Here is a 25,502-nt window from a genome sequence, read left to right on the forward strand (position 1 = left end):
AACCTCGCCCTGCTCGCCACCCAACAGGCCAATGAGTCGGAGACGAGGTGTTGAGGCAAGGAAGACGACTTAATTCGGAAAGCCGGCAGACTGACAAGATGGCAGACTAGTGTCTCCTATAAACCATCCTATCGGGGTCTGGATGCCAGTTTCTTTTATAGAATCAGAGAGGGAGAGGTGGTGAGGAAGTAAAGTAAAAAGGCAGAATAGAGAGGGAGAGGTGGTGGGAAAGTAAAGTAAAAAGGGTCATCATTCTTACAAAACATCTCCTGGAATGACCAGCCTAGGTAAGGGGATGTGTTAATTTCTTCTTTCTAGCAGCCATTCACAGGTGGGCAGGGTCAGATTTTCTCCCTGGGGGCTGAACAGAGGCACTTTAGTTTAACATTGAGGCAGAGGGGCAGGGTTCCCTGAGGCAGGCCATTATGTATTATTATAATAACAAAAGCAATGAAAAGCAAAGGTTAAAGTAGAAGAAACAGACCAAACATGGAGTCCAATTTAGCTCTTCCCTGTTCTATAAGTTTAATTTTTCAAAATTAAAAAATGTAAACAAGAGTAGCGACATCAGCAAAACGGTGGAATAGGAAATTCCAGGCCTTTGTTCCCCATGGAGACACTGACTTAACAACAATATAGGTGCCAAATTGCCTTTATGAGAATTCCAGAAACCAGGTAAGAGGTTGCAACATGCCAGGTGAATGCAAAGCCAAGAAGAGACATAAGGAAGCAGGTAGGAAAGTTCTTATTTGCCTGTCCTAGTTCCTCCCCATCCCCCATCCTCCCACCCCCAGTGAAGTACCTGGCACTCCCAACTCTCAGTTTCTCCCTTGGGAGGGAAACAGAAAAGTGGAATGTGCATCCAACGTTCTGGCTTTTCAGAGGGCTGCCCAAGGGACTGGTTTCTGCCTTGCCTGACTCAGTGTGCTGATGGGAAAAGAATGGATGTGTACTTTGAATACCAGGTTGGCCAGCACAATAGCTTGTTGCACTAGAGAGACTGCAGTACTGCAGACAGACACTAGGGAGAGACTGCAGTACTGCAGACAGACACTGAGTACATTTACATTTAACTTCTTAAGAATCTACCTACTGTTTTCTAAAATGTCTACCATTTTGCATTCCCACCAGCAATGAATAAAATTCTAGCTGGTCATATCATCATCAAAACTTGGTGTGGTGGGACTTCCCTGTTGGTCCAGTGGCTAAGACTCCACACTCCCAATGCAGGGGGCCTGGGTTTGATCCCTGGTCAGGGAACTAGATCCCACATGCCGCAACTAAAGATCCCACATGCCGCAACTAAGACCTGATGCAGCCAAATAAATAAATATTAAAACAAACAAACAAACTTGGTGTGGTGGGGGGTTTTTCTTTCTTTTTTTAAAATTTTAGCTATTCTAGCAAATATCGAGTGGTATTAATTTGCATTTCCCTAATGGCTAACAATGTTGAGCACCTTTTCATGTGTTTATTTGCCATCCATATACCTTTTTTTAGTGAAGTGCCCAATTCTTTTGCCCATTTAAAAATTTTATTTGTTTGTCTTTTTTATTATTGAGTTTTAAGAGTTCTTTGTTCTGGATATAAGTCCTTTGGTGTATGTTTTGCAAATATTTCTATCAGTCTGTTCTTTCATTCTCTTAACAGTATTTTTGGAAGAGCAAAGTTTTATATTTTAATGAAGTCTAATGTATCATTTTCCCTTTATAGTTTATGTTTTTTAAGTCCTATTTAGGAAATATTTGCTTACTCCATAGTTACTAAGATTTTCTCCTATATTTTCTTCCAGAAATTTCATAGGTTTTATTTTGACCTTTAGGTCAGTTAATATGAGCTAATTTTCTAAATGGTATAAGGCAATGGTCTTTCTTCCTTCCTTTTTTCTTTCTTTCTTTTGCATATGGATATCCAATTGTTCTAGCATCACTCTTTAAAAGAGTATCCTTTCTCCCACTGAATTGCATAGGCATCTTTGTGGAAATTCAATTGACTGTACATGGGTAGGTCTATTTTTGGACTCTGTTCCATTGATCTATAGGTCTATCTTTATACCAATACCACATTCACTTGGTTACTGAAGCTTTATTTTTTTTTAATATTTATTTATTTATTTGGCTGTACTGGGTCTTAGTTGTGGCATGCAGGCTCTTCGTTGCGGCATGGGTGATCTTTAGTTGCAGCGTGCGAACTCTCAGTTGTGTCATGTGGGATCTAGTTCCCTGACCAGGGATTGAACCTGGGCCCCCTGCATTGGGAGTGCGGAGTCTTAGCCCCTGGACCACCAGGGAAGTCCCGTGAAGCTTTATAATAAGTTTTGAAATCAGAAAGTTTTACAAATTTCTGCTTATTTTTCAAAATTGTTGTGGCTATTCTCGTTTTTCCTTTGATTTGGCCGTGTTTCCCTGTTGCTTTGTATGCCTTGTGCTCATCTGTTGAGATCTGGGCATCTGAAAAAACGAATCAGCTTAGCTAGAGATTTGGGAACCTCTCAAACCTTTTCTGGGTATGCATCTTCTCTGGACTTGTACAAGGGATTTCCCAGTTAAAGAGGTTTACCTCTGCTGCTTCTCAGAAGCCCATAATCTCCTCTCCCTAGTGTCTGCAGTACTGCAGTCTCTCTAGTGTAACAAGCTATTGTGCTGGCCAACCTGGTATTCAAAGTACACATCCATTCTTTTCCCATCAGCACACTGAGTCAGGCAAGGCAGAAACCAGTCCCTTGGGCAGGCCTCTGAAAAGCCAGGAAAAAAAAAAAAAAAAAGTGGAGTGAGGAAGGGAAAAAATATGCATTTACATACACTGTCTTTTGAAGGATATTGAAGACACTGGAAATAGCTCTTGAGGACCAGAAATGGGTAGATGGAGAAACAGGATAGGAGGAAGAATATTCATAATACATCAGCTGTAAATTCTTAAGTTTTGTTAATATGAGCAGATAAACTAGCCCAAAATTAAATTAAATTGAAAGCAGAAAGAGAAAAAGACAAATCATAGTTGACTAGATGAAGAGCTGTATTAAGTAGATGATCAACTGTGCTGAAGATACTGCTGTTTAGGCAGAGCATACATGTTGCTTCTCCCCATAGCAGTAACACTTTAGCTGGAACACTGATGTTTATCTAGCACTGTATTGTCCTCTATAGCACTTTTTTTTTTTTTTTTTTTTTTTGCGGTATGCAGGCCTCTCACTGTTGTGGCCTCTCCTGTTGCGGAGCACAGGCTCCGGATGCGCAGGCTCAGCAGCCATGGCTCACGGGCCCAGCCGCTCCGCGGCATGTGGGATCTTCCCGGACCGGGGCACGAACCCATGTCCCCTGCATCGGCAGGCGGACTCTCAACCACTGTGCCACCAGGGAAGCCCTATAGCACTTTTAAACTTGATTACCTGTAACTTTTAAATTGAAAAAAAAAAAAAAACCAACTCGTTACAATTCTAATCATTTTTACCTTCTAACCTTGCTCTTTCTGGTTTTGCAAGAAACAGCTCATATACTGGAGCAATTTTTCCTACTTCTGCCTACAATATGTGAATAAACTGTTGATGAGGCATACTTATCAGGTATATAAACATACCTGCAAGTGATTTACTGTAGCAGGGATAGAACTTCAAAAAGCAATATGAAAATTAGTTTTTGTACTGTATTGTACATGTAATTTTATTTTAAATGAACATCTTGACTCAGTTAAATCTAATACCATGTAACTTTTCTTTTGACATCATGAGAACTACTGTGAGGTTACTAACACTTAGGCAAGTAATAGTCCTATTTATAATTGTTTGACAGTCAAATAAGTGCTCAAAAACTGTTTTATATTTTATGAATACTGCTAAGGATGTGGCTTTCCCAGTGGAGGCCCAAGAGCCTGTGTTTTTAGGGAGTTTACTTTTATATATTGAGGTTTTGTGGGATGTGATTTCTTCTTGTGGTTTTCTTTGCTGGGCATTTGTTCAGAAGGAAATTAAATAGCTGTGGATATATATTTTAGACATTTAAAAACAGCACAAGACATGAAAACAACTTGCCTTCAAAATAAATTTTTTTTGAGGGGAATGAGTTGTAAAACATATTCTGAAAAAACTTCCTTTCCAAAAAATTTTCTTCAAAAAAATCTGAACTCAAATGTTATATTAAATAAAATATTGAATACGTACGTATGTACATGTTTAAACATTAGTCAGTTTGTTTTATTTTCAGAGAATGATATTGATATCAAGATCACATTCAATTGAAAGTAAGTAAAACTTAAAAGAAAGGAACCTCCCAAACCCACACATAAACATGACAAAGAAAAAAAAATAGAGAAAAAAACCTACAGATACATTTAAGCAGGTATTAAACTGAAAACATTCAAATGAAGTGGAATTGCTAGAACATAAAGAAGACTAGAGTAGACATGCAAAAGATGCTAAATTGAATAAATAAAATCAAGTTTTTAAAAATGTTCTACAAGGTCACTTTTTTTACTAAAATTATTATTAAAAATTATCTCTATATATAATTCTTCCTTTTCAAGAATTTCTATAGATCTTAGAATATGATCATAATGTATCCTAAATCTCAGTAGGAAGGCTTGTAACTAATTCAGTCAAATCGCTAGAAGTCATTATAACCCATCTCTGATCCTGTGTATAATATTCTCATATAATACTCTCACTACACCATTGAGATATAGGGGAATCTGGGTCAGTGGTAATAGATAACATTTAACATCATTCTAAATATTTCATACATCTAAATATTATTTTCAGGAAAGTCTTAGAGGATTTATATTCATTATCATCAATAATAATACCTTATATCCTAGAGTGCATTGTAATTTTCAAGTTAACACACATTCTTCAATTTACTATTTAAATTCCATTATCAAAATTTCCAAAGGAAAAAAAAAGTTAATTCTGATAAAGACCAAAACGCCTGTGGAGGGAATATAGTCAATAATATTGTAATAACTTTGTATGGTGACAGGTGGTAACTAGACTTAAAATGGTGATCATTTTGTAATGTATAAAAATATCAAATCACAATATTGTACACCTGAAACTAATATAATATTGTAAGTCAATTACACTTCAATTTTTAAAAACTGGGGGGAAAAAAGACCAAAAAGACTATGGGTGGGAGGAAAAGAGTAAAAACAATAGTGGAAAAAAAAAATCGTGATCAAGGAAGTAAAAACAGTTTACATGTAGGCAGGAAAACATGAACAGAGAAATGTTATACTAGCCTTAAATAATATTCACCTAAATTAATTTCTCTGAGTTTAGAAAATAGCTATCTTCTGTTTACAGCTTCTTCTTGTTTATGCTTTGTCATCTAGAATTAGACTTTTATTCCTAAGTCTAACCCTGCATGAAACTGATTAAAAGGTGTATTACCTTTATATCACTGCTCCACCCAAATTGTAACATACATAGTAGCTTAGAACAACATGAATTTATTATCTTACAGTTCTGTAGTTCAGAAGTCCAATGGGACTCTTTGAGCTAAAATCAATGAGTCAGCAGGGATGCATTCCGTCTGGAAGTTCTAGGGGAGAATCCCTTTGCCTTTTCCAGCTTCCAAAAGCCACCCACAATCCTTGGCTCATGGCACCTTTCCTCCATCTTCAAAGTCATCAATGTTGCATCTTTCTGACTTTGCTTCTCTTGTCACGTCCTTTTTCTGACTCTTTTTCTTAAGCCTCCCTCATCCACTTTTAAGGACCCCTGTGATCACATTGGGCCCACCTGGACAATCCAGGATAATATCCCATTTTAAGGTCCTTAACTTAATCACTTGTGCAAAGTCCCTTTTGTCGCCTAAGGTAACATATTCACAGGTTTTGGGGATTAGGATGCAGACATCCTGGGAGGGAACACTGTTCTGCCTGCCACAGAAGGTTATATTTAATACCTCATTCTCTGACCACTACCTACTATCTCTCCAGTGCGTCCCCTTTCATACTCTGATTTGACAATTCTTTGAGCCCACCACTTTTTTTTTTTTTTTGAGCCCACCACTTTTTTACTGTCCCTCATTTCCTTACTGTCCTCTCTTCACCCCTTATCAAACTAAATTCCTTGGGTTATCATTGCAATCCCTTCTTACCCATATCCTCTACTCCCTTGCCCCTGTCTTATACTCACTTGGCAAAACTGACCCTGCTGACTCCTGCTCTCTCACTAATCTGTCTTTGTCCTGTGTAGCTGAACATGGCCAGAGGAAAAGAGACTCGCTGACCAATCTCCTGTTAGTCCATACCACAAAGGTCAAATGGACCCTTAATGCTGCTGGTTAATGACCTGCTATTTTCCTAGTCCATTCACTTTCTCGCTTCCCTAGAGGATGTCTTTGTAGGCTGAGTGAGTAGTGCAGCCTACCAGCCCACGACTCCCCATTAGTGTCATAAAGTCCAGCTTATCTCCCTCAAAAACATTTTTTTTAATTAATCTCTGACTCAGTAATTCTACCTCTAGGACCCTATCCCAAATAATTAGAGAGCTGTACAAATACATATATGTCCAAGGATGTTTATTGAAACAATATTTATGAAAACTACCTATAATTCCCACAATAGACAGGCTTACATAAAGTATGGAACAATCATAGCATGGACAGTTTACAGAATACTGTAAATGAAATCATGTTTTTGCAGAATACTCAACGATAGGGGAAAACGTGTACACCGTAAAGTTCAGTGGTAAAAAATCCAAGATATCAAATTGTACATAGAGCAGCATTCCAAAATTTGAAATACAAATACATATAGATACATGTATACATATACCACAAATCAAAAAATGACTAAAAGAAAAATATATGAATGTTAATGCTTGTTATTTTTATGCAATGGGATTATGGGAGATTTTATTCTCTCATTTAAAGTTTTCTGTATTTTCCAATTTTCCCCAAATTATCAGGTATTGCTTTCACATTTAGAAAAATAATAAATAAATGTTAATAATAATAATAATATAAAAGTGAGATCAAAGGGGCTCCAAAAGATAGAAACATAAATGCGGAATGTCTTTCTTTGCTTTATAAATGGCTAAATCTTCCAGCTAAATAGTTTTTATTTCCAGGAGAAGTAGCACTTGTATTCTTTCCTTGACTGGATTTGGATAGAGGATCCACTGCAACATATTTGATTTGGAAACCTCCTGCTGTCACTGAAGCATCACTTAGAAACTTTAGAGTCATGACATTTCCTGGGGAGGAGGAAGGTGCAAAAGAACCATGATGTTACTCTCCTTCAATTTGGCTGACAATTCAAAGACTCATTCTCATAGGAGAATATAAAAATTCATGAACAGGACTCCCAGAAGTCAGAATTAGATTCTCAAGCTGTAGAGTCTGTAGTTTCACTGCCAACTGGGACCAGGACTGTCATATTTTTTCCTGTGGCTCTCCAATCTGTCCTAGAGGAAATTTTGTCTATTTTGTTTTCAGAGGTATTCTTTGTAGAAGGTACATCCATAGAATTACAGGAGAATGGCAGGCAGTTCAAACCATTAAGATATGGATGGATTATTTACTAAATGAGGGCAACAAGCCTTGCATTTGTTAAAAAAAAAAAAAAAAAAAAAAAGCCCACAAAGCTAGATCCCTTTACACAAAGCACCTAACTACATTTTACCTGCATTAAAGACCAAAATGTACCAAAACAAAAAATGTTATTGTGTAAAATAAATATAGGAATATTTTTCTTTTTCAGGAAGGAAAGACCTTCTTAATACAGATCACAAATCCAGAATTCATTACAAAACCCCCATATATATAAGATGAAAGACACAGCTTGAAGTGCCTTTCATCTTATTTTCCAAAGCAACACTATGAGTTGGATACTATTAAAATAGTCATTTTTATAGATGAAATTGAGGCACAGAAAACCTGAGTAGCTTGCCCAAGGCCACAGGGTTATAAGTGGCAGAACCAGGTTTGAGTTCAGAGTTCACGCTGTGCTCCACTGTACTTTTCTCAAACTTGAAAGAGTTGTTTAAATTTAAAAAAAAATTTTTTTTTCAGATTACTCAACTGGTTAAAATACAAATTGGCACTGTAGGGCTAGTGCTAATTTGGTGACATCTATCCACATCTAAGTGCACATCACCTATGATCCCAAAATTTCACTTCTAGAAATTTACTTTTTAAAAATAAAATAGCACTACAAAATAGAGGTTTAAAACTGGTGAAATGTTCAATAGCAAAAGAAAGAAAAATAAAAAACAACCACCTTCAGGATGTTAAATATTGGTATATGACAAATTATGGTATCTATTGGGTAGTCATTAAAAAGAATTAGAATGATCTAAATATTATACTCTGACTTGAAAAGAGCTCCATGGTCTCCATGTATTGATATATAATGTTTGTATAATACAGGAAGACATCTGGAAGGACGGTCACCACATAGTTATCCAATGCCTTTCTTGGGTGGGGAGAGATGAGAAGGGTGGGCACATTCTTTCTTTACATACCTTTTTTTAAAGTGGTACAGTAATGGGTAATTTTTAGTTTATTTTCTGTTTTTGTTTTTTAATATAAATATCCAGGGGTGAGTAAGTATATATTTAAGAAGAAAACTAAATCAAAATGTTAACAGCATTATGCTTGACTGATAGGATAATACTTTAAACATATTTTATATCTTCTTTTTCTATTACTTTGTATCAATGTATTCTTCCTGCTATTTTGCTAAATCTTTGGCTTTTTATTTAGCTGTGCTCTTTTCTGTTGATTTGTTTCTCTTTGCATAATAAATTGTGTGGGTTTTTCTTTTTTTAGTTCCTTGCAGTTGTGCAAGAAAAACACTGATTTGGTATTACATTTGGAGTAAGTTTTGTCTGTTTTAAACAAAACAGGAAAAATACTAAGTTTCAGGCTTCTTTTTGACTCTCCCTCTGTTCATTTTGTTTTTATTTTTAAAATAGGATTCTCACCCCACAAATACCTCCTACATCTCATAAAATGTCTTCTTTTAGTTTTCTGTTAACATAAAATATGTTCTCAAGTAAAGAATAAAAGATAAATAAAAAGTTTAACAGATTACTCTTCCTAGGGAGACTGTAACAGAGTAATGAATTAATAAATTTTAAGCATTAATCATTCTAAGACTGAACAAGAATTTCCATCTCTTGTAATGATTCAGAAATGAGAATTGCATGCACTGCAAAGCTAGGGTGTGGGACTAATTTTAGCTAGTATTATCTCTCAGCTTAAGGACTGCTTAGAAATTGCAACTCAATGTAGGTTTGTTGTTTTTAGTTGGAGAAGTATTGTGATAATTTTTTTATGATGTGGAGGAAAAATAGAGCAAGTCAGAATGCCAGGACTTCCCTGGTGGCGCAGTGGTTAAGAATCTGCCTGCCAATGCAGCGGACACAGGTTCAGGCCTTGGTCCAGAAAGATCCCACATGTCGCGGAGCAGCTAAGCCCATGCGCCACAACTACTGAGCTTGTGCTCTAGAGCCCGCGAGCACAACTACTGAGCCCATGTGCCACAACTACTGAAGCCAGTGTGCCTAGAGCCCGTGCTCTGCAACAAGAGAAGCCACCGCAATGAGAAGCCCGCGCACCACAACAAAGAGTAGCCCAGCTCGCGGCAACTAGAGATAGCCCACGTGCAGCAACGAAGACCCAACAGAGGCAAAAATAAATAAATAAATTAATTAATTAAAAAGATTAAAAACAAAAAAAGAATGCCAATTACTGGTGCTGGTGATGAAAATAAAAAGGAAAATGAAGACATCTAAGAAAGTAAAAGTTCTTAGTCAGAAAGTAGCAGTTTGAGGCAATAGCAATGGTATTGCTTATTGAGATAAATGTATGCTGCTACAGGGACATTTCTTGGGGTACATTTCAAGGAACAAAGTCACACAAAATAATTAGCAAGAGGAAAAAGATTTGGAAAACTTTGCCTATTATAGCTAGCCTTTTTAGATTTACTATGCATAATTAGCATAGTAAAAGTTCTCTGACATCTTCTAATAAAGAAACCTGTTTCACATTGTTTAATCCAATATTTCCCAAATTTACTTGACCTTAGAGCCCTTTTCTCATGTAATATCTATTAAAAACATCTAACAGAACTGTGTTCTTCACATGACTCTCTGGGGATTGCTGTACTAATACGAAAATGCAATAAATATGATGTAAAATTTTTTTCAGTGATAGAAGGTATTTTTAACAACTTTACAAATTACTTTAATCCTTTATCAATGAAAAGTTTGGACATTTTATTACCACATTTTATGGGAATTATAAGCTACAGCAGTATTTATGGATTTGCAGATTCAAGACCATCTCAGACTGCATTTCCTGCTAATAACCAGAGTATACATTTTTAGTGCAAGGAGTTGATAAAAGTCATTAAGTATAAATAAGCACTTCTTTGCCTTTCACAAGCTAGCAAGCTATATCTGTCTTCAGCTCTCTCGACTTTAAAAAGTATATAGTAATAACTACTGGGTCCTTCATTTTCACTGATACTGAGAAAGCAAATCAAAGTTTTGTTCTTCAATTTAGAGCCATTACCTGTACTAATGATGTCTTCTGGAAGCTCATCTCCACAGTATCTGAAAGAGAATTTTTTAAACAGAGAGGTCACATGAATGATTATTATATAGCTATTGCAAGTGGCTCTTACTGATAATTGACGTACTTTATTTCCCCTAAGTAATGGCTCATTTTTCTATTATTTTACATTTTATTGTTATATTTATTTATTTTTACTTGAATTTGTAAGAGAGAAGAGGGGTTAAAACATTGTTTGAAATATCCTTCTCACAGCATTAATGAGATTCTTAAGAATTTGTGGCATAACTGTGTGTCTACAAAGCTTTTTGTGTGGTAGACAATTTGAATCTACTTGGAAATTTTTTAAATTTGTTTCTGATTAATCTCATGAAGTTTTCTTCACAGTTAGAGAAGAATGGGTGTATGGCTGATTTAAAAGGGAAAGAATTACGTTGGACCTTATAGACATAAGAGGGTGTGATTTTTATCATGGCTTGAAGGGAATTCCCTTGCACATGATAATATAAAAAGTAAGGGTTTTTATCAGTTTCTAAAACAATGTAATTTATTCCTGAGGGGGAAAAAGTCTATTATAAAGGTAAATCACACAATATAATCCAATAAATAACAAATTAGCCTGTAGATTAAAAAATCATTTATGATTTTATCTAGAGCTGTAATTGACTTCTGAAACTAGGTTTAGAATAAAAATGTTACCTTAATTTCCAAGGTAGGAGGTCCATTCTTTCAAAAAAGACTTTGTTCTTAATTCCTCCAACCCTACTTCTAGTCTTCTTCAAACTATTTCAAAAAACTATATATTTTTTCTATAGTAGTAGTCTCAGCTAAAGAACAAAACAAAACAAAAACCACTTTCCATCCAAAAATTGCTGTTCATTTATGCAACAAATGCCTTTGTTTTTCTTTGTATTTAAGTTACAGATTTCAAAGTCAATAAAAAGATATTGTCTGTCATTTTTAATTATCCCCACTACTATTTTCTTTCATTAAATTACTATTATGGATAATAGAGAATTGATAACTGATAATCTATTGATAATGGATAGTCTAAAATACACATTATTAAGTGGGGACCTGAATACATAAAACACCTTAACTGTACACTCTTTAATTTACAATATTTTGTAAAATGTTGCAAATTTTGTACTGTAAAATTTGAACTATGTTAAAGATATGGATGGGAACACAAAAAAAATGTGTCCCAGCATGTTAAAAAACCCAGGGAAAAATACTGAGGAAAGCAATACTTGTTTTTTATAGCAAAGAAAGTTATTTTTAAAAAGATATCCGTTGTATATTTAACTAAACTAAATGAGAGAAGGGGCTATAGTTTACTTATTTGCCTTATATCCATAATGCTTAGTACAATGTTTTGTACACAGAAGAAAGGCAACAATTATTGAATTTATAATTATTTTTAGGAGGTTGACAGAAATCAGGACATTTAAAAACCCCCCAAAATTTCCCAACTCATACATCTTCTTTCTCCTGTTAGTCAAATCTTGAGGTCTTTATAAATAGAATATGTAACTAATTGTTACAACTTAACAAATCAAAAAGCAGCTATAACTATTTTAATAAGTAGACATAGCAGCTGACTATGGCTTATTATGAGTAACAGAGCAAAAAAAAAAAGTCATGGTTAAAAAAGGATACTCTGGGGCTTCCCTGGTAGCGCAGTGATTAAGAATCCACCTGCCAATGCAGGGGACACGGGTTCGAGCCCTAGTCCGGGAAGATCCCACATGCTGTGGAGCAGCTAAGCCTGTGCGCCACAACTACTGATCCTGCGCTGTAGAGCCCGTGAGCCACAACTACTGAAGCCCACACGCCTAGAGCCTGTGGTCCGCAACAAAGAGAAACCCCCCCAATAAGAAGCCCGCACACCACAACAAAGAGTGGCCCAGCTTGCCACAACTAGAGAAAGCCCACGTGCAGCAACGAAGACCCAACTCAGCCAAAAAGAAATAAATGAATAAATTAATTTTTTAAAAAAGGATACTCTGTTGCAGGAGAATAGATAAACTGGAAAATCAATGTTGTAGGGACAGTTGGAGAGAAATAAAAGAAACATCATGCAAAATATCGGATGTTCATTAGCTTCCTGTATGGAGAAACAATACATACCTTCCCACAAAGCCATGGACATCATCATAACTGTCATATATTTCAACATAGTCAGCCAAGCAAGCTGGGTCATCTTCAAGGTCAAAGTCCAAAAAACTCAGGTGAATACGCTGACCATACTTGAGTCTAATGTGCCAGTAGCAGATTTGGTTATCATCATACTCATTTGGGAAGCCTGGAGTTTTAAAAATTTGCTTTGGATCTGTGAAGACACCACCACACTCCTTTGCTGAAAAGGGAAAAAAAAAATGATAAGAAAGCATTTTTAAAAAATGATTCCTACTTTAAAAAAGATATTCATTTCTTAGTGTCCATCTATTTAGTACTTTTTATGAAATAAAAATAAAATGATTTAATATATAGCATCCATAGTATATTGTGTGTAACTGTAGCTGAAGAATAGATGTTTTTTCATTAATAGTTGCTAAATTCTCTAAAATGAACATAGACCACTTGTGAATTTTTTTTTGTTCTAACTTTTTAAAAATTAATTAATTTATTTTTGGCTGCATTGGGTCTTCGTTGCTGCGCGCAGACTTTCTCTACTTGCAGCGAGCCGGGGCTACTGTTTGCTGCGGTGCGTGGGCTTCTCCTTGGGGTGGCTTCTCTTGTTGAGGAGCACGGTCTCTAGGCGCGCGGGCTTCAGTAGTTGTGGCAGGCGGGCTCTAGAGCACAGGCTCAGTAGTTGTGGCACATGGGCTTAATTGCTTCGTGGCATGTGGGATCTTTGAGGACCAGGGCTCGAACCTGTGTCCCCTGCATTGGCAGGGAGATTCTTAACCACTGCGCCACCAGGGAAGTCCCCACTTGTGAGTTTTTTAAAAAGTAAAACAGCAAGAAGGAATAATAATTGTGCTCCTGTTGACATTTTTGCTCTGTTTACGTTTTAAGCATGGGATGCATGTCTTATATGTACACTTAAATGTGTTTTGACAAATACATATGCCCATATTACCAACAGCCCAATCAAGATGACACGGATTTTGTTCTGTGGTGTCACTGCTGTGTCTTCAGGGACTCAGACCCTTAGAATAATGAGTCCAATAAATTCTGTTTGTAAAATCATTATAGAATATGAAGATCACTTAGGGAATTTGAAGGTCACTCTAATCCAGTTAAAAGGAATAATTTATAATCATTCTATACTCCTTTTACTGGTTTACATTAGCACCTTAATCCTAATACTATTTGAGGATTTGGTGGACATATCCATGTTGGTTTTTTCAAGTCATTTACCATTTCATAGATTTCTGTCCTGTCCCATAACCTGTTATAAGAACAAACAATCTCTGCCAGAACAGTGATTTTACAGTATGCCTAGAGAGAAAGCTGTGGAAGGGCCCCAGTTAATTTTAATTCCATATCACCTAAATGTCTAGTGTCTTGAAAAAAAGATACAAACTGGAAACTCAAAAATAATCTGAGTGGTGGTGATGGTAGTGGTGACTCTGGATAGCATTCAAAGGTATTTTTTATTATATCAATTAGAGGGTTTTTGTTTTTTGTTTTTTTTTTTTGGCTGTGCCACGCAGCCCGCAGGATCTTAGTTCCCCGACCAGGGATCCAACCTGTGCCCTCGGCAGTGAAAGTGCCGAGTCCTAACCACTGAACCGCCAGAGAATTCCCCAATTAGAAGTTTTTTACAAGAATATTCTCCTTGAAAATAACTATTACAATAAAAAATTGTGTTAGAATCCTTCACACCTTAGAAGTAAAGGAAGCTTATCACCCCAGGGCAGAATAGGCTCTTAGAAAGGCAAGGAAGTGACAAAAGAGGGTCAGGGATCTAGTCTGAGCTCTGCGTCCAGTCTATACCTCAGTTTCTTCATTGGTAAAATAAATATAGTCATGTCTCTCCTGTTACCTCCCTCACAGGACTATTCTGAGGATAAAATATAAAGGATAGCTTAAGGGTATTATGCAAAGTATAAGCTATTCTTATTGTATTATTAAATATTATATAATACATAGTTTATATGTGCACATAAGCATATACAGTGCCCGCTTTGGGAGTGATTTTCTCTGTCCCATAGCATCCTATCTTTGATGTATATATCATTAGATTAGGAAAAATATTCAAATATTGAACTAACTTGTTTTTATATTTAGCTATATCTATTCAGCTCTGTACTTCATGTTACATATAATTATTGCCTCATCTCTTGCTTATTTAGAAAATGACAGATTTATAAAGCAGCCTGGGTCCCTGAGGACTGACAACTAATTGGTTAAGAAGTATTCATACAGGAGGCAGTCGGCATCATGCCACACATTCAGAACTCAAATGAGCAAGCTGACTTCTGAATAGTTCTGAATGACCCTATTCTTCCTTGCTTCAATCAACTCTAACTTGGTGGTATTGATTAATTAATAATCATTGCTTTATTTTTCTGATACCATAATGATTTTTTTCATTCCAATTATTTTTCAATGAACTGTTCTCCCATTGCTAGTTCAGGTGGCCCCCAGTCCCCTTCAGGTTGACCACATCCTAAATAATCAGTATATCACTGAATCCAAAAGTAAGCTGAGACTTGAGTAAGCACAAGTCTCCCAGGATTCTGTACCCACATTCCCAGAGTAAAAAGCATTCAGCCTCTATGAGAAACAAAAGCAGCTTATAAAAATTTGTAAGTTAAGGTGGCATTCTTATAAAAGGGCAATGAAATACTGTAAGAATCTTTCCATTTATACTTCTACATCTTCCTTAGACTTTGACCTTTGGAAATGATTGAGTAGATGCTCAGAGATCCTGGAGTTTATCAAGCAGAAGAATCAGATAATATATTTGGAAATAGAAGTTACTCTTAAGAGTAAAAAGAGAATTGCCTGTATAAATATATTTAAGAAAAAGGAAGAGAGAAAGAGAGGAAAAGAAGATATATGAATTATTAACAATGACTAAATATAGGACTAAATGTAGTATACTATAGGCTTAAAGTATGTCAAAGTGATTTGAAAGTTATAGTCTATATGAATGCACGTTATTCATATTTTTTGAATTTTATTTATTTTTTATACAGCAGGTTCTTATTAGTTATTTATTTTAGGCATATTAGTGTATATATGTCAATCCCAATCTCCCAGTTCATCCCACCCCACCCCCATTTATTCATATTTTGTCTCAAGTGGGAATAGGTGACAGCTCTAGGAAAAATTCTTTTCTACTTGGAGTATACATTATTGTGAGGTAGAGGTTAGTTGCAAATGTGAGAAACTGTTCTCCAATGGTTAATATTATTAAATAATAAATTCTATAATAATATGCTAGAACTTCACTGTAATCTCCTACTTTGTCATGGACATTCTCTAAGGTAGATCCAAATGGGACACCACCTGAGGATGTTTATGATCATATATCTGGGAAATACTTTGTAACATGTTGTAACACTTTGTAATATTATCCTGGGGGAAATACATCCCAAAACAACAGTCTACTTTTTTCTCCAACAGCATGGACCAAGAATTACTGTTTATAGTAATTATAATGTGTTAATTTTCTCTTTAAAGTTTTCCTAGCTGCAATCAACCATGGAAAAAGAATATTAATAAACAGGTACTTACAATAATAACTAGCATATCCAGTATATATTTGTTAAAACAAACCACAGAGTGAGGGTTGCTTAGTTTGGAAGTTTAAGAATTTATGCCCAAAAAGAAATTAGGGAAAAACTTTGTTTATTCTGTCTCCTTTTTCTCATTCTATTAAAGGGATAATTTTGAACAGTTAACATTTGGTAGTACTACTTCTTGGTTTTAGCTAATTAACTGTGACAAGTTTATAATCTTTTTTTTTTTTTTTTTGGTCCTCTGTAATCAGGAAGTTCCCTGGCACAGAAAAGAATTAAGTCGTGATCTCACCTGCCTACTAATTACTGGCTGTCTGAAAGTTACTTAAGCTCTTGAACTTTAGTTTCCTGAATTCTAAAATGGGTATAACAATAAAGTGACAGTGTGGATGAAGAGACATAAGTCAGTGTGTGGCACAGCATAATCATTCTATGAATGGTAGTTGTTATTAATAATTATCGTTACTAAATTGCTCTCTCTCTGGAAGAAGAAGTCATTTCTTTTTACTAAGCTCTTAGTAACCTGTACCTGTTTTTATATAGTATAAAATTATTGTTTTTCACAAACCATGTGGGTTGTAGCAATAAGCATCCCATCTTTCACTTCTGTTCAGACGGACTCCATAATCAATAATACCAGTTTTTCCAAATCCACAGTTGGGTCCTGGCTTCACAATGGGGTATCCAACTCTGCCCTTGGCCATCCACCCAGCAGCACACATGTGAAATCCTGCAAGAGAATGGAAGGGTAATGGCTTAACTGGTTATTCCCTCAGCTGAGCGAAGGTCATCTCAACCAAGATGGCCCCTTGCAACAGGGACAGTGTCTTAACTGCCCAAATCCACTTCATATAAAAGGGGAAGAACTGTTTTCTTAAAAAATAAAGTTTGAATGTATATAAAAGTTCTTGTAACATCTGACTTTTACTAGGAAATGACATCTTACTTGGAAAAAAAAAAAAAGAAGCAGATGGACTAGGAAATAATAATACCATGGATATGAAAACAATCCAATTTCAGAGCTGGCTTCTTTTCACAAATGACCGAGCTAGTGCCATGAGTTAATTTCTGGAATTACCATCAATACTGAAAAAAATTTTTTCAGATGATAATTTCTCCTTCAGGATCAATTAAGATATCACTAGGGCTTCCCAAGTGGCACAGTGGTTGAGAGTCCGCCTGCCGATGCAGGGGACACAGGTTTGTGCCCCGGTCCGGGAAGATCCCACATACCGCGGAGCGGCTGGGCCCGTGAGCCATGGCTGCTGAGCCTGTGCGTCCGGAGCCTGTGCTCCGCAACGGAAGAGGCCACAACAGTGAGAGGCCTGCGTACCGCAAAAAAAAAAAAAAAAAAGTTATCACCAATATTTTAAAAATTTGAATAGGGATAAAAGTACTCATACATTTCAAACAAAGCCTCAGCCTTGTTTTCCTTACTCAACTTTGGAGGCTGTTTTAATATTTGCCGATGCCACCCAAGAACGATTTGACTACAAGTCCCCCATGGCTAGTAATGTCTCTGGCCTTTGTATACCTCATTCCATTTACTGCGTCACACACACAGCCCGAAGGGTATAGACTGAGCAGTCATCTGGGGAGACTTTGGGGCATTTTCGAGAACACCTTTATTTTTGTTTTGGGTAATGTATAATAATAGTATGAGCTTTGCCAGGTATGTTCCTATCAGCAAAGGGATATCTTCAGTGGAGAAGAAAATTCTGAATTAGGGTGGCCTTTTGGATTCTCCTGAAAGTCCAGGAGAGACAGTAGCAACCCGTTTTTTTTAATATAAAGAAGCAAACAGCATTTGTTAATTACTGGGTTTTCACCAGGTGTCCTGACATCATCTTCCCAGTTTCTTTCATCTGGCACCTTACAACTTGCTTATCCTCCTTTTCCTCATGGCTTTTGATCCTGAAGTACAAATGCATTCTCCCACTTAATGTAAAAAAAAGAAAAGGAAAAAATTGAAAATAATTGAAAAAATATCCACTAAATTCACTATTTCTTCTACCAAGTAAATTTCCTTGTAAGATACAACATAGTAGCATCATTTAACAGCTGAGGAAAATGACACACAGACGTCAAGAAGAGATAGAATGATATTAAAAATGAATAGCAATGGCATTAAAATTAATGAGGGGTTTAAATGATATCGAGATAATGATGTCTTCATTTTCTTTTGATGTTTATTTATTAGCTCCCAATGGGGTGTGACCCCAACTAAGTTACTGGTAGTAGGAATTGTCTACCAGCTCTAGGCAAAGAAGATGGGAGAAGCCAGAGGAACTATTAGCAGGGGTAGAGAGAAAAGTCTTAATAAGGGGTTGCAGGGAAGGTGGAAAATTTTTTTTCCAAGGGTGAAAAAGAAGAAGATTATTGTCAAAGCTGTTACCAATTTTTCTGGCTGCCTCTAACTGCTTGTAGGTGGCAAGATGGCCACCTTCATATTCACACACCGCCTTCGCTTCTGCGTAGGTGAGCTTGTACTTGCCAGACCGCGCTTCTCTGTGGTACACGCCTGCTGCTTGTTCTGTGAATTCACAAAATGTCGTCAATGCACTATTATCCATTCTTGTGGAACAAGGGAAATTTTGTGGCCTCAGCTGGATGATTACATCAGCTATTGTTCCTGCCAAAGGGTTCCCTGGGTCAGCTGCCTTGAGTGGCTAAGTTTTCATTGTTAGAAAGCTTTGGGAAAAAAATATGAATGAGGGGAATTTTGGGGGACATAGATAGAAACTTGAGGCTAAATTATTTTTTGAACTGATAACCTGAAAGAAAGTTTTAACACAACATTGTATTTCTGCATTATCCAAAGGTGATAGAGTTTTGACTTTTTTTTTTTTTTTTTTTTTTGCGGTACACGGGCCTCTCACTGCTGTGGCCTCTCCCGTTGCGGAGCACAGGATCCGGACGCGCAGGCTCAGCGGCCATGGCTCACGGGCCCAGCCGCTCCGCGGCATGTGGGATCTTCCCGGACCGGGGCACGAACCCGTGTCCCCTGCATCGGCAGCTGGACTCTCAACCACTGCGCCACCAGGGAAGCCCTGACTTTTTTTTTTTTTTTTTGACTTTATTTTAAAAACTTGGAAAGGTAAGCAATAGGAAAAGAAAAGGAGTTGAAGGCAAAAGAAACCAATGAAAATTGGCTTACAATGAAGGAGAAAAGTAAGCCAAAATATCCATTTGAGGGAAATGACCAATGCAATATAATTGAGAATTTAGTAAACAAATCAAAAACTGAGGAAAAGTTTAAAGGAATCCAAGGCAAGCAAATATGACATTGAAGAAAAGAAAAATAGATTTAACTACAGCAGAGAAAAAGTGGGACACACCTAACTACCAGTTCCTAAGTTCTTTATCTGGTTTGTCTTTTTCGGTTCACATTTGTTCCCAACGTAGTTCAGATAGTGTTAAGTCATACATGAGTTGTCTCCCAATAGATCACTGTTTAAAATGATTGTTTTGAGTTTGGAGTGCATTTTGTCATAGAAACAATGTGAAAAGATTCCCAAGACAATAATCATAACATAGCGCTAACAGTTCTATGTTGACTGTCAGATTATTGTTAAGTCTTTGTCCCCTGACCTGTGCAATCAGCCACCATCAAGACCATTTCCAACGAGAACGTATGTTTCTTGGCATGCAGCAAGATATGAATCCAGCAGTATTAGAAATACTGTTCTTTACTCTCTTCCCCAAGCTGAAGTTGACAATGCCACAGTTCAATAGGAGATGCTGCTTGGCATTTTTCTGGACTCCAAGGGATACTGCTCTTATACCTTATATGGAAAAAGCCTGTCATTAATACACAGTACCTTAGTGCATCTGATACTTAGAGGTCAGAGAACACAAGGAACATCAAAGTCATTTTCCCCTTTGAGAGTCACCTACTTCCCAAGTGTCCTTCATAGGACACTTTACACATAGGGTAAAGCCTCATTAACTAAACTTTTACTCGTTTCCAATTTGGCTGTTTTAAGAATATACCATGAGGTACTTTGATGGGTGCTGGGGACCAAGCCCTATTCTCAAGCAACTCGAGCACTAGTGGGCAATGCAAGTACATCTATTTTGAAGTACAGGGGTACTAAGGCTTTTAGTAGAGAAGGAGACATGTAGTGCTTACTAATGTATTGTGATGGAGATTATTGTTACTTTTTAAAAATGTTAAAGCTGTGTATGTTCTCTATTTTATTTTATTTTATTTTTTTTGCGGTACGCAGGCCTCTCACTGTTGTGGCCTCTCCCGTTGTGGAGCACAGGCTCCGGACGCGCAGGCTCAGCGGCCATGGCTCACGGGCCCAGCCGCTCCGCGGCATGTGGGATCTTCCCAGACTGGAGCAAGAACCCGTGTCCCCTGCATCGGCAGGCGGACTCTCAACCACTGCGCCACCAGGGGAGCCCTGTATCTGTTCTCTAAAAGATCTTTATTTGAAAAAATTTTGTAAGAATTATTTTGTCTGCCAAGGTTTCTCAAACTAAGATTTCCGTGATATTTTACTCCAGAAGTAAAAATATGTTGTACTAAAAACACGACAGCAAGCTCCGAATGGAGTCCCTTATGCTGAGCCCCACGTCACCAAACCAAGACTTAAGTATGGTTTCGGCTCACCCAGAAATGGAATCTTAAACCAGTCAGTCAGAAATCTCCTGATCACCACCAGTTAGGTCATCTGCCTGATAGACCCCTGCCATCTGCTGAAGGAAAGTAACCTTGCCATAACCAACCTGCTTTTTCACCTAGTAAAACTTCCTTCTGCCTGCTCCCTTCTGCCTATGAAAGTCTTGCATTTTGTACCACTCCTCGGAGCTCCTTTCTGTCTGTTAGATTGGATGCTGCCAAATTCAAATGTATTTTTGCTCAGATAAACTCAAAATTTTAAGTATGCTTCAGTTTTTCTTTTAACAGATGTATGCAGGAAAAAAATAAATTAACAGAAAAAAATTTTTAAATAATTTTAAGTTTTCTTCCTGGTAGTTTTTCTTAAACTTTTGGTACCTTTTAAACTTGTCTAGTAATAAGATAGTAACTTAAATAGCAGAAATGTCTATGCTATAATTTTTAGTTTATTAAATAATATTAATATTCCACACTGTTCCTGAAAGAGACCCAAACTTCCCATTATTTTGCCTTATGAACAGTTGAGTACCCTTGGCATGTGTACTTGACAGTTTTAAGCACACATTTATTTTAAAGTATTTCTCAATTCAGAATTTTAAACTACTAAGATGGTCCTTTGTACAATGAGTCCTAATCTAAAAAATTTCACCTTTCAGAGGAAGTAATAATTTATTAATTTTTCTAGCTGTCATTCACTGAAATTGAAAATCTATTTAACCAATAACTTCCTTTTCCTTTTAGTAAGTGGTGACACAATACTATGTTGGCTCTGATTTCTATTTCTGGTTCTACAGTGGACCAGTTGTGTGACCTTGTATAAATCACTGCCTGAGCTTCAGTTTCTTCATCTATCCAATAAGAATAATGACAGCTATTTTTTGGAATATATAAACCATAAAACCCATAAGCATAGCTTCTGTATCCTAGTAGGAGCTCATGATAATGTTACTTTTCCCTTCTCCTTTTTTGGATTCAATACAATGGCTAGAAAGAATTGCTTATCTGTACATTTTTTGATTTTCATAATCCATTTAAACTAGTTGAAGTCTCTTGTCCTTAAGTGTCTTTTAAAAAAATTACTATCAAGGAATTAGAGGATATAAGAGTTAAAAATAAACCTTAGGGGTCCCCGACTTCAGACTTCTCATTTTACCAGTATGGGACTGAGACCAAGAGTTTAAAGTGCCTTGTTCTTGATAGTTGCTAGCAGATTCGTGCCTTCTAATTCAACTCTCTTCCCTCCCTAAATAGTTTTCTAATACTACATTGGCCTAACCAACTGTAAACAATTTATGCTAGGCTGACTGATCAATAATTTGTCTCACATTGAAGCGTGAAGCACTGTGCAATCACTCCGGGCCTCAAATGTGCAGCATACTATTAACAAACATTTGGGTTTGCTCCTCTCTATCTCTAGGACAGAACTCCTATTGTCTAGGTTTATATTTTGGTGATATACAACATCACTTTAAAAAAAAACAACAACAACTCCAAATTACTTGATCATTAGCAAATTTGACAGCATTTCAAAGTTTATCCATGTGGGTTTAACTCTTACTAGCTTTATGATCATCTTTGTCATTTCTGGCAAATAGGTGTATATTTCCCAAGTTTGATGGTGTGCAATGAAAATAAAGAGACTTGCTCATTCCTCTAGTAAATTCCAGACCCCATCTTGGCCAAATGGATTGCACTGTTCAGCATGAAAGCTGTTCACTGGCTCACACTGAAAAAAGAGGCTGCAAGGCTGTGCATTGCAATCGAGCTTTCTAATGAAATCCGCATGGCTGCAGTTATTACCAGAGAGAAACATGCTGAAAGGGAAAATATTCTATAACTATGTGCTGCTTAGCAAGCATAACATCAAGATCTAGGTTAATTTTGCTTTCTCTTTATTTATTTTATACAAGGATTTGTCAGTTTTCTTCTTGAGCAATTCATATTTTTTTCACTATCAAACACAACAGTGAACATAAAGCAGTATTAATTTGTATCATGAGAATTAAAGCATTGTTTAGAGTACTATATGGGGTATTTTGGGTTTTCTCTATTTAGCCTTTTTTGGTCTGTTGTTTATATTCACAGTTAGGTCTATGTCATTCCTTACATTTAACAAAACAAAACAACAAAAGAAACTTTCCTTGTCTAACAAAAGAGGTAGAAAGGTATTTAAATGGATAGCTCAAACAAAAGAAATCAAGTGGTAAGAATGCATCCAGAAATACAAGCTCTTTTCATTTTTTTCTGTATTACAAGCTGGCTTTGTCAAACTAGTCAAAAGATGTTTGGAAAAAGCATGATATACACTACAGGTCAGAGTACATGGAGCAATGATTATAAAATTATTGTATATTCCAGTTTACCTGTTGTAATTCTCTTATGGTTACCTGTTATGAAATCTGACTAGAAATGCATTGAAATGAAAACAAAATAATATATTGGTGGTTTTATTTTGTTAAGGAAACATTCTGCACTATACCACCACACCTTCTTTGAAAATTTTAAAGCATATTTTCATATGGAATATAAATATTAACCTCTATTTTCTACTGAAAAGTTCACTTTATAAAAAGCTATTTTAAAATTTTAGAAGGCAGAAACACTTTTTAAAAAATGATATATGCATTCCAGTATCTATCTTTCCCAAGCATTTTCTTTGAAAACATCAGCCTTGAACAGAAGAGAAAAATTTACAGCTTTGATTCACTTCTCCATGAATTCAAAGAAGCGACTGTCCCAAAAAGAAGCTCATGAGTGAAGTTTCTTACCAAGCCATATGGAGTTATGAAAAATTCCATTTCTGAATCCCCATCCGTGAGCCTCTTCCCACAGCAAGACAAATAAGTAAATTAAGATGATCATATCTCAGTTGTAGAGAAGGAATAGCCTGTTAGGGGCTGCTCAGGATAAATTCCCAGAGCAGAGGCTGAAATGTGTCTGAAACATCTGGTTTCCACATCTTTAAATGGTTTTTCTTTTTTTTTTTTTTTTTCAGCTGTGAGGTCAGCAAGTACTCTCCAATGGCATTTTCCTCTGTAGAGTTACACAATTAACTCACTGTCTGAGGCAAATTGTCTGACTCATTTGCATTGGCAGCCAAAACTAAGGATATAGAATGATCATCTACATTTTAAAATTCACTTACTTTGAAAGGGGATCATTTATTCTACCTGTCATGGACACTTTTAGGAAGTTGGTTTAACTTGGTGCAGATTCAGCAGTGGTTTCAAAACAACAAAAGAAAGACACCAGTAGGGATTTTAAGAGAAACCTTGAATATCTTATTTGCAGTAAGGCAATTATGCGGTATGGGGTTTGGGGTTAAACACTTGAACTTGACCCTGGTGATGTTACTTTAGTTTTCCTTAAACATTGCCAAGCTTGTATAGAAAGTTGGAAACAAAAAGTGTGCACAGCTGGCAAACTCTAAACTGTCTCCAGTGATGTAGCATTTCTTTACCCTCTCCTCTGCTTTTGTCCTGGGTGGGGTCTGTTGCAGTCCTTGGTTTATTGTGGTCAGTAGGTAAATACATCAGCTTCCAGAAAAGTAGTTCAGTTTCAGAGACTTAGGACATTCCAGCATTTTGGGGCTATCTTATAATACAAATTTTTCCAGGCCACAAATCCTTGATTTTTTGGGAGGAAGGTGGGTGGGTAGATAGTCTTAGAGTTAATTAAAATATGGCCTTAGGTTCCCCGAACCACTCTAACTTTGAAGATGATTGAAATCATAGGTAACAGTTATCATAGAAAAGTCACCATGCCTTGAAATACCTCCAATTTTCCTCTCCTTTTGTGCAAGGTCCTTGGGGAACCTGTCTGGTAATACCCCACTGCTCTGATGGTAGTGGCGTTTCCTGTGATTGACAGCCACTTTTTTTTGGCAGCTTTGGCTTCTCTTTCTCATTTGTCATTCTTCACTACTTAGCAGTCTCTACTCTTGCTACCGAACTGCTTCCCATTTGCTCCCATTATATTCATTTCTCTCATGCTTTCTTAGTTACGCCATTGATATTGGAATCTGGATTTGCTCTGATCTAAAGTTAGCCTTGAATCCCTTAGGGATCTTTGTGTTGCACATCAAAGGCTTAGACTGATCTTATCTCTCCTGGAAAGAGCAGTTGTGAGGGGTAGGCTGAGGGTGCAGAATTTACTGGATACTCACTGAGATGCACATAAAGCTGTTAGCGTTCAAAACTCTCTATTTTGGACCCACAGCAGATGAGAGATGAGGGGATTATATCCCAGTTCACTGACAGAATTAGAGGGTTTAAGTTTGGTGCAAAAGAGGATCTAGTCTAGACCAGGTAGGCGTGACTATGAAGAAGATAGGCGTGGTCAGCGGGAATAGGATAAATAGAGAGTTGGAAGGAACAAACCATGATATTTCTCTGGAAAGTGGAATTATATGAGTATTTGTTTTAATTAATTAATTTACTTATTTATTTTTGGCTACGTTGGGTCTTCGTTGCTGCGTGCGGGCTTTCTCTAACTGCAGCGAGCAGAGGGTACTCTTCCTTGCGGTACACGGGCTTCTCATTGCAGTGGCTTCTCTTGTTGTGGAGCACGGGCTCTAGGTGCGCAGGCTTCAGTAGTTGTGGCTCACGGGCTCATAGCTGTGGCTCACGGGCTCTAGAGCGCAGGCTCAGTAGTCGTGGC

The 25,502-nt window shown here is 36.8% G+C and overlaps 1 protein-coding gene across 4 annotated transcripts; it reads right to left on the bottom strand.

The window, feature by feature from the left end:
- Positions 1 to 177: 177 nt before the first annotated feature.
- On the bottom strand, positions 178 to 23,753 carry TNFAIP6 (TNF alpha induced protein 6). Of its 4 annotated transcripts, XM_060152935.1 has the most exons (7): positions 23,612 to 23,711; positions 19,808 to 20,001; positions 18,612 to 18,749; positions 16,785 to 16,946; positions 12,648 to 12,876; positions 10,518 to 10,558; positions 6,510 to 7,192 (listed from the first exon to the last, which is right to left on the bottom strand). In XM_060152935.1, exons 2-7 carry the CDS (start codon positions 19,833 to 19,835, stop codon positions 7,023 to 7,025), a joined length of 768 nt encoding a protein of 255 aa, XP_060008918.1. In that variant the 5' UTR covers positions 19,836 to 20,001; positions 23,612 to 23,711; the 3' UTR covers positions 6,510 to 7,022. The 4 variants fall into 4 exon arrangements, with proteins under 4 accessions (XP_060008920.1, XP_060008918.1, XP_060008917.1 ...); XM_060152937.1 differs by lacking the exons at positions 6,510 to 7,192; positions 19,808 to 20,001 and adding an exon at positions 178 to 361 and having other exon boundaries at positions 23,612 to 23,753; XM_060152934.1 differs by lacking the exon at positions 19,808 to 20,001 and having other exon boundaries at positions 23,612 to 23,753.
- Between the last annotated feature and the right edge of the window lie 1,749 nt (positions 23,754 to 25,502).

The sequence above is a fragment of the Lagenorhynchus albirostris genome, chromosome 6, assembly GCF_949774975.1.
Source record: "Lagenorhynchus albirostris chromosome 6, mLagAlb1.1, whole genome shotgun sequence".
NCBI classification, from domain to species: domain Eukaryota; kingdom Metazoa; phylum Chordata; class Mammalia; order Artiodactyla; family Delphinidae; genus Lagenorhynchus; species Lagenorhynchus albirostris.

Excerpts from the sequence above, each read along its gene's own strand:
- TNFAIP6 (XM_060152934.1), bottom strand. The coding sequence starts at position 23,705 with ATGATCATCTTAATTTACTTATTTGTCTTGCTGTGGGAAGAGGCTCAC. Across the intron at positions 12,877-16,784 it reads TTATTGCTACAACCCACATG|CAAAGGAGTGTGGTGGTGTC; the intron begins GTTTGTGAAAAA and ends TTCCCTTTTCAG. Across the intron at positions 10,559-12,647 it reads GTCCATGGCTTTGTGGGAAG|ATACTGTGGAGATGAGCTTC; the intron begins GTATGTATTGTT and ends ATTCTCTTTCAG.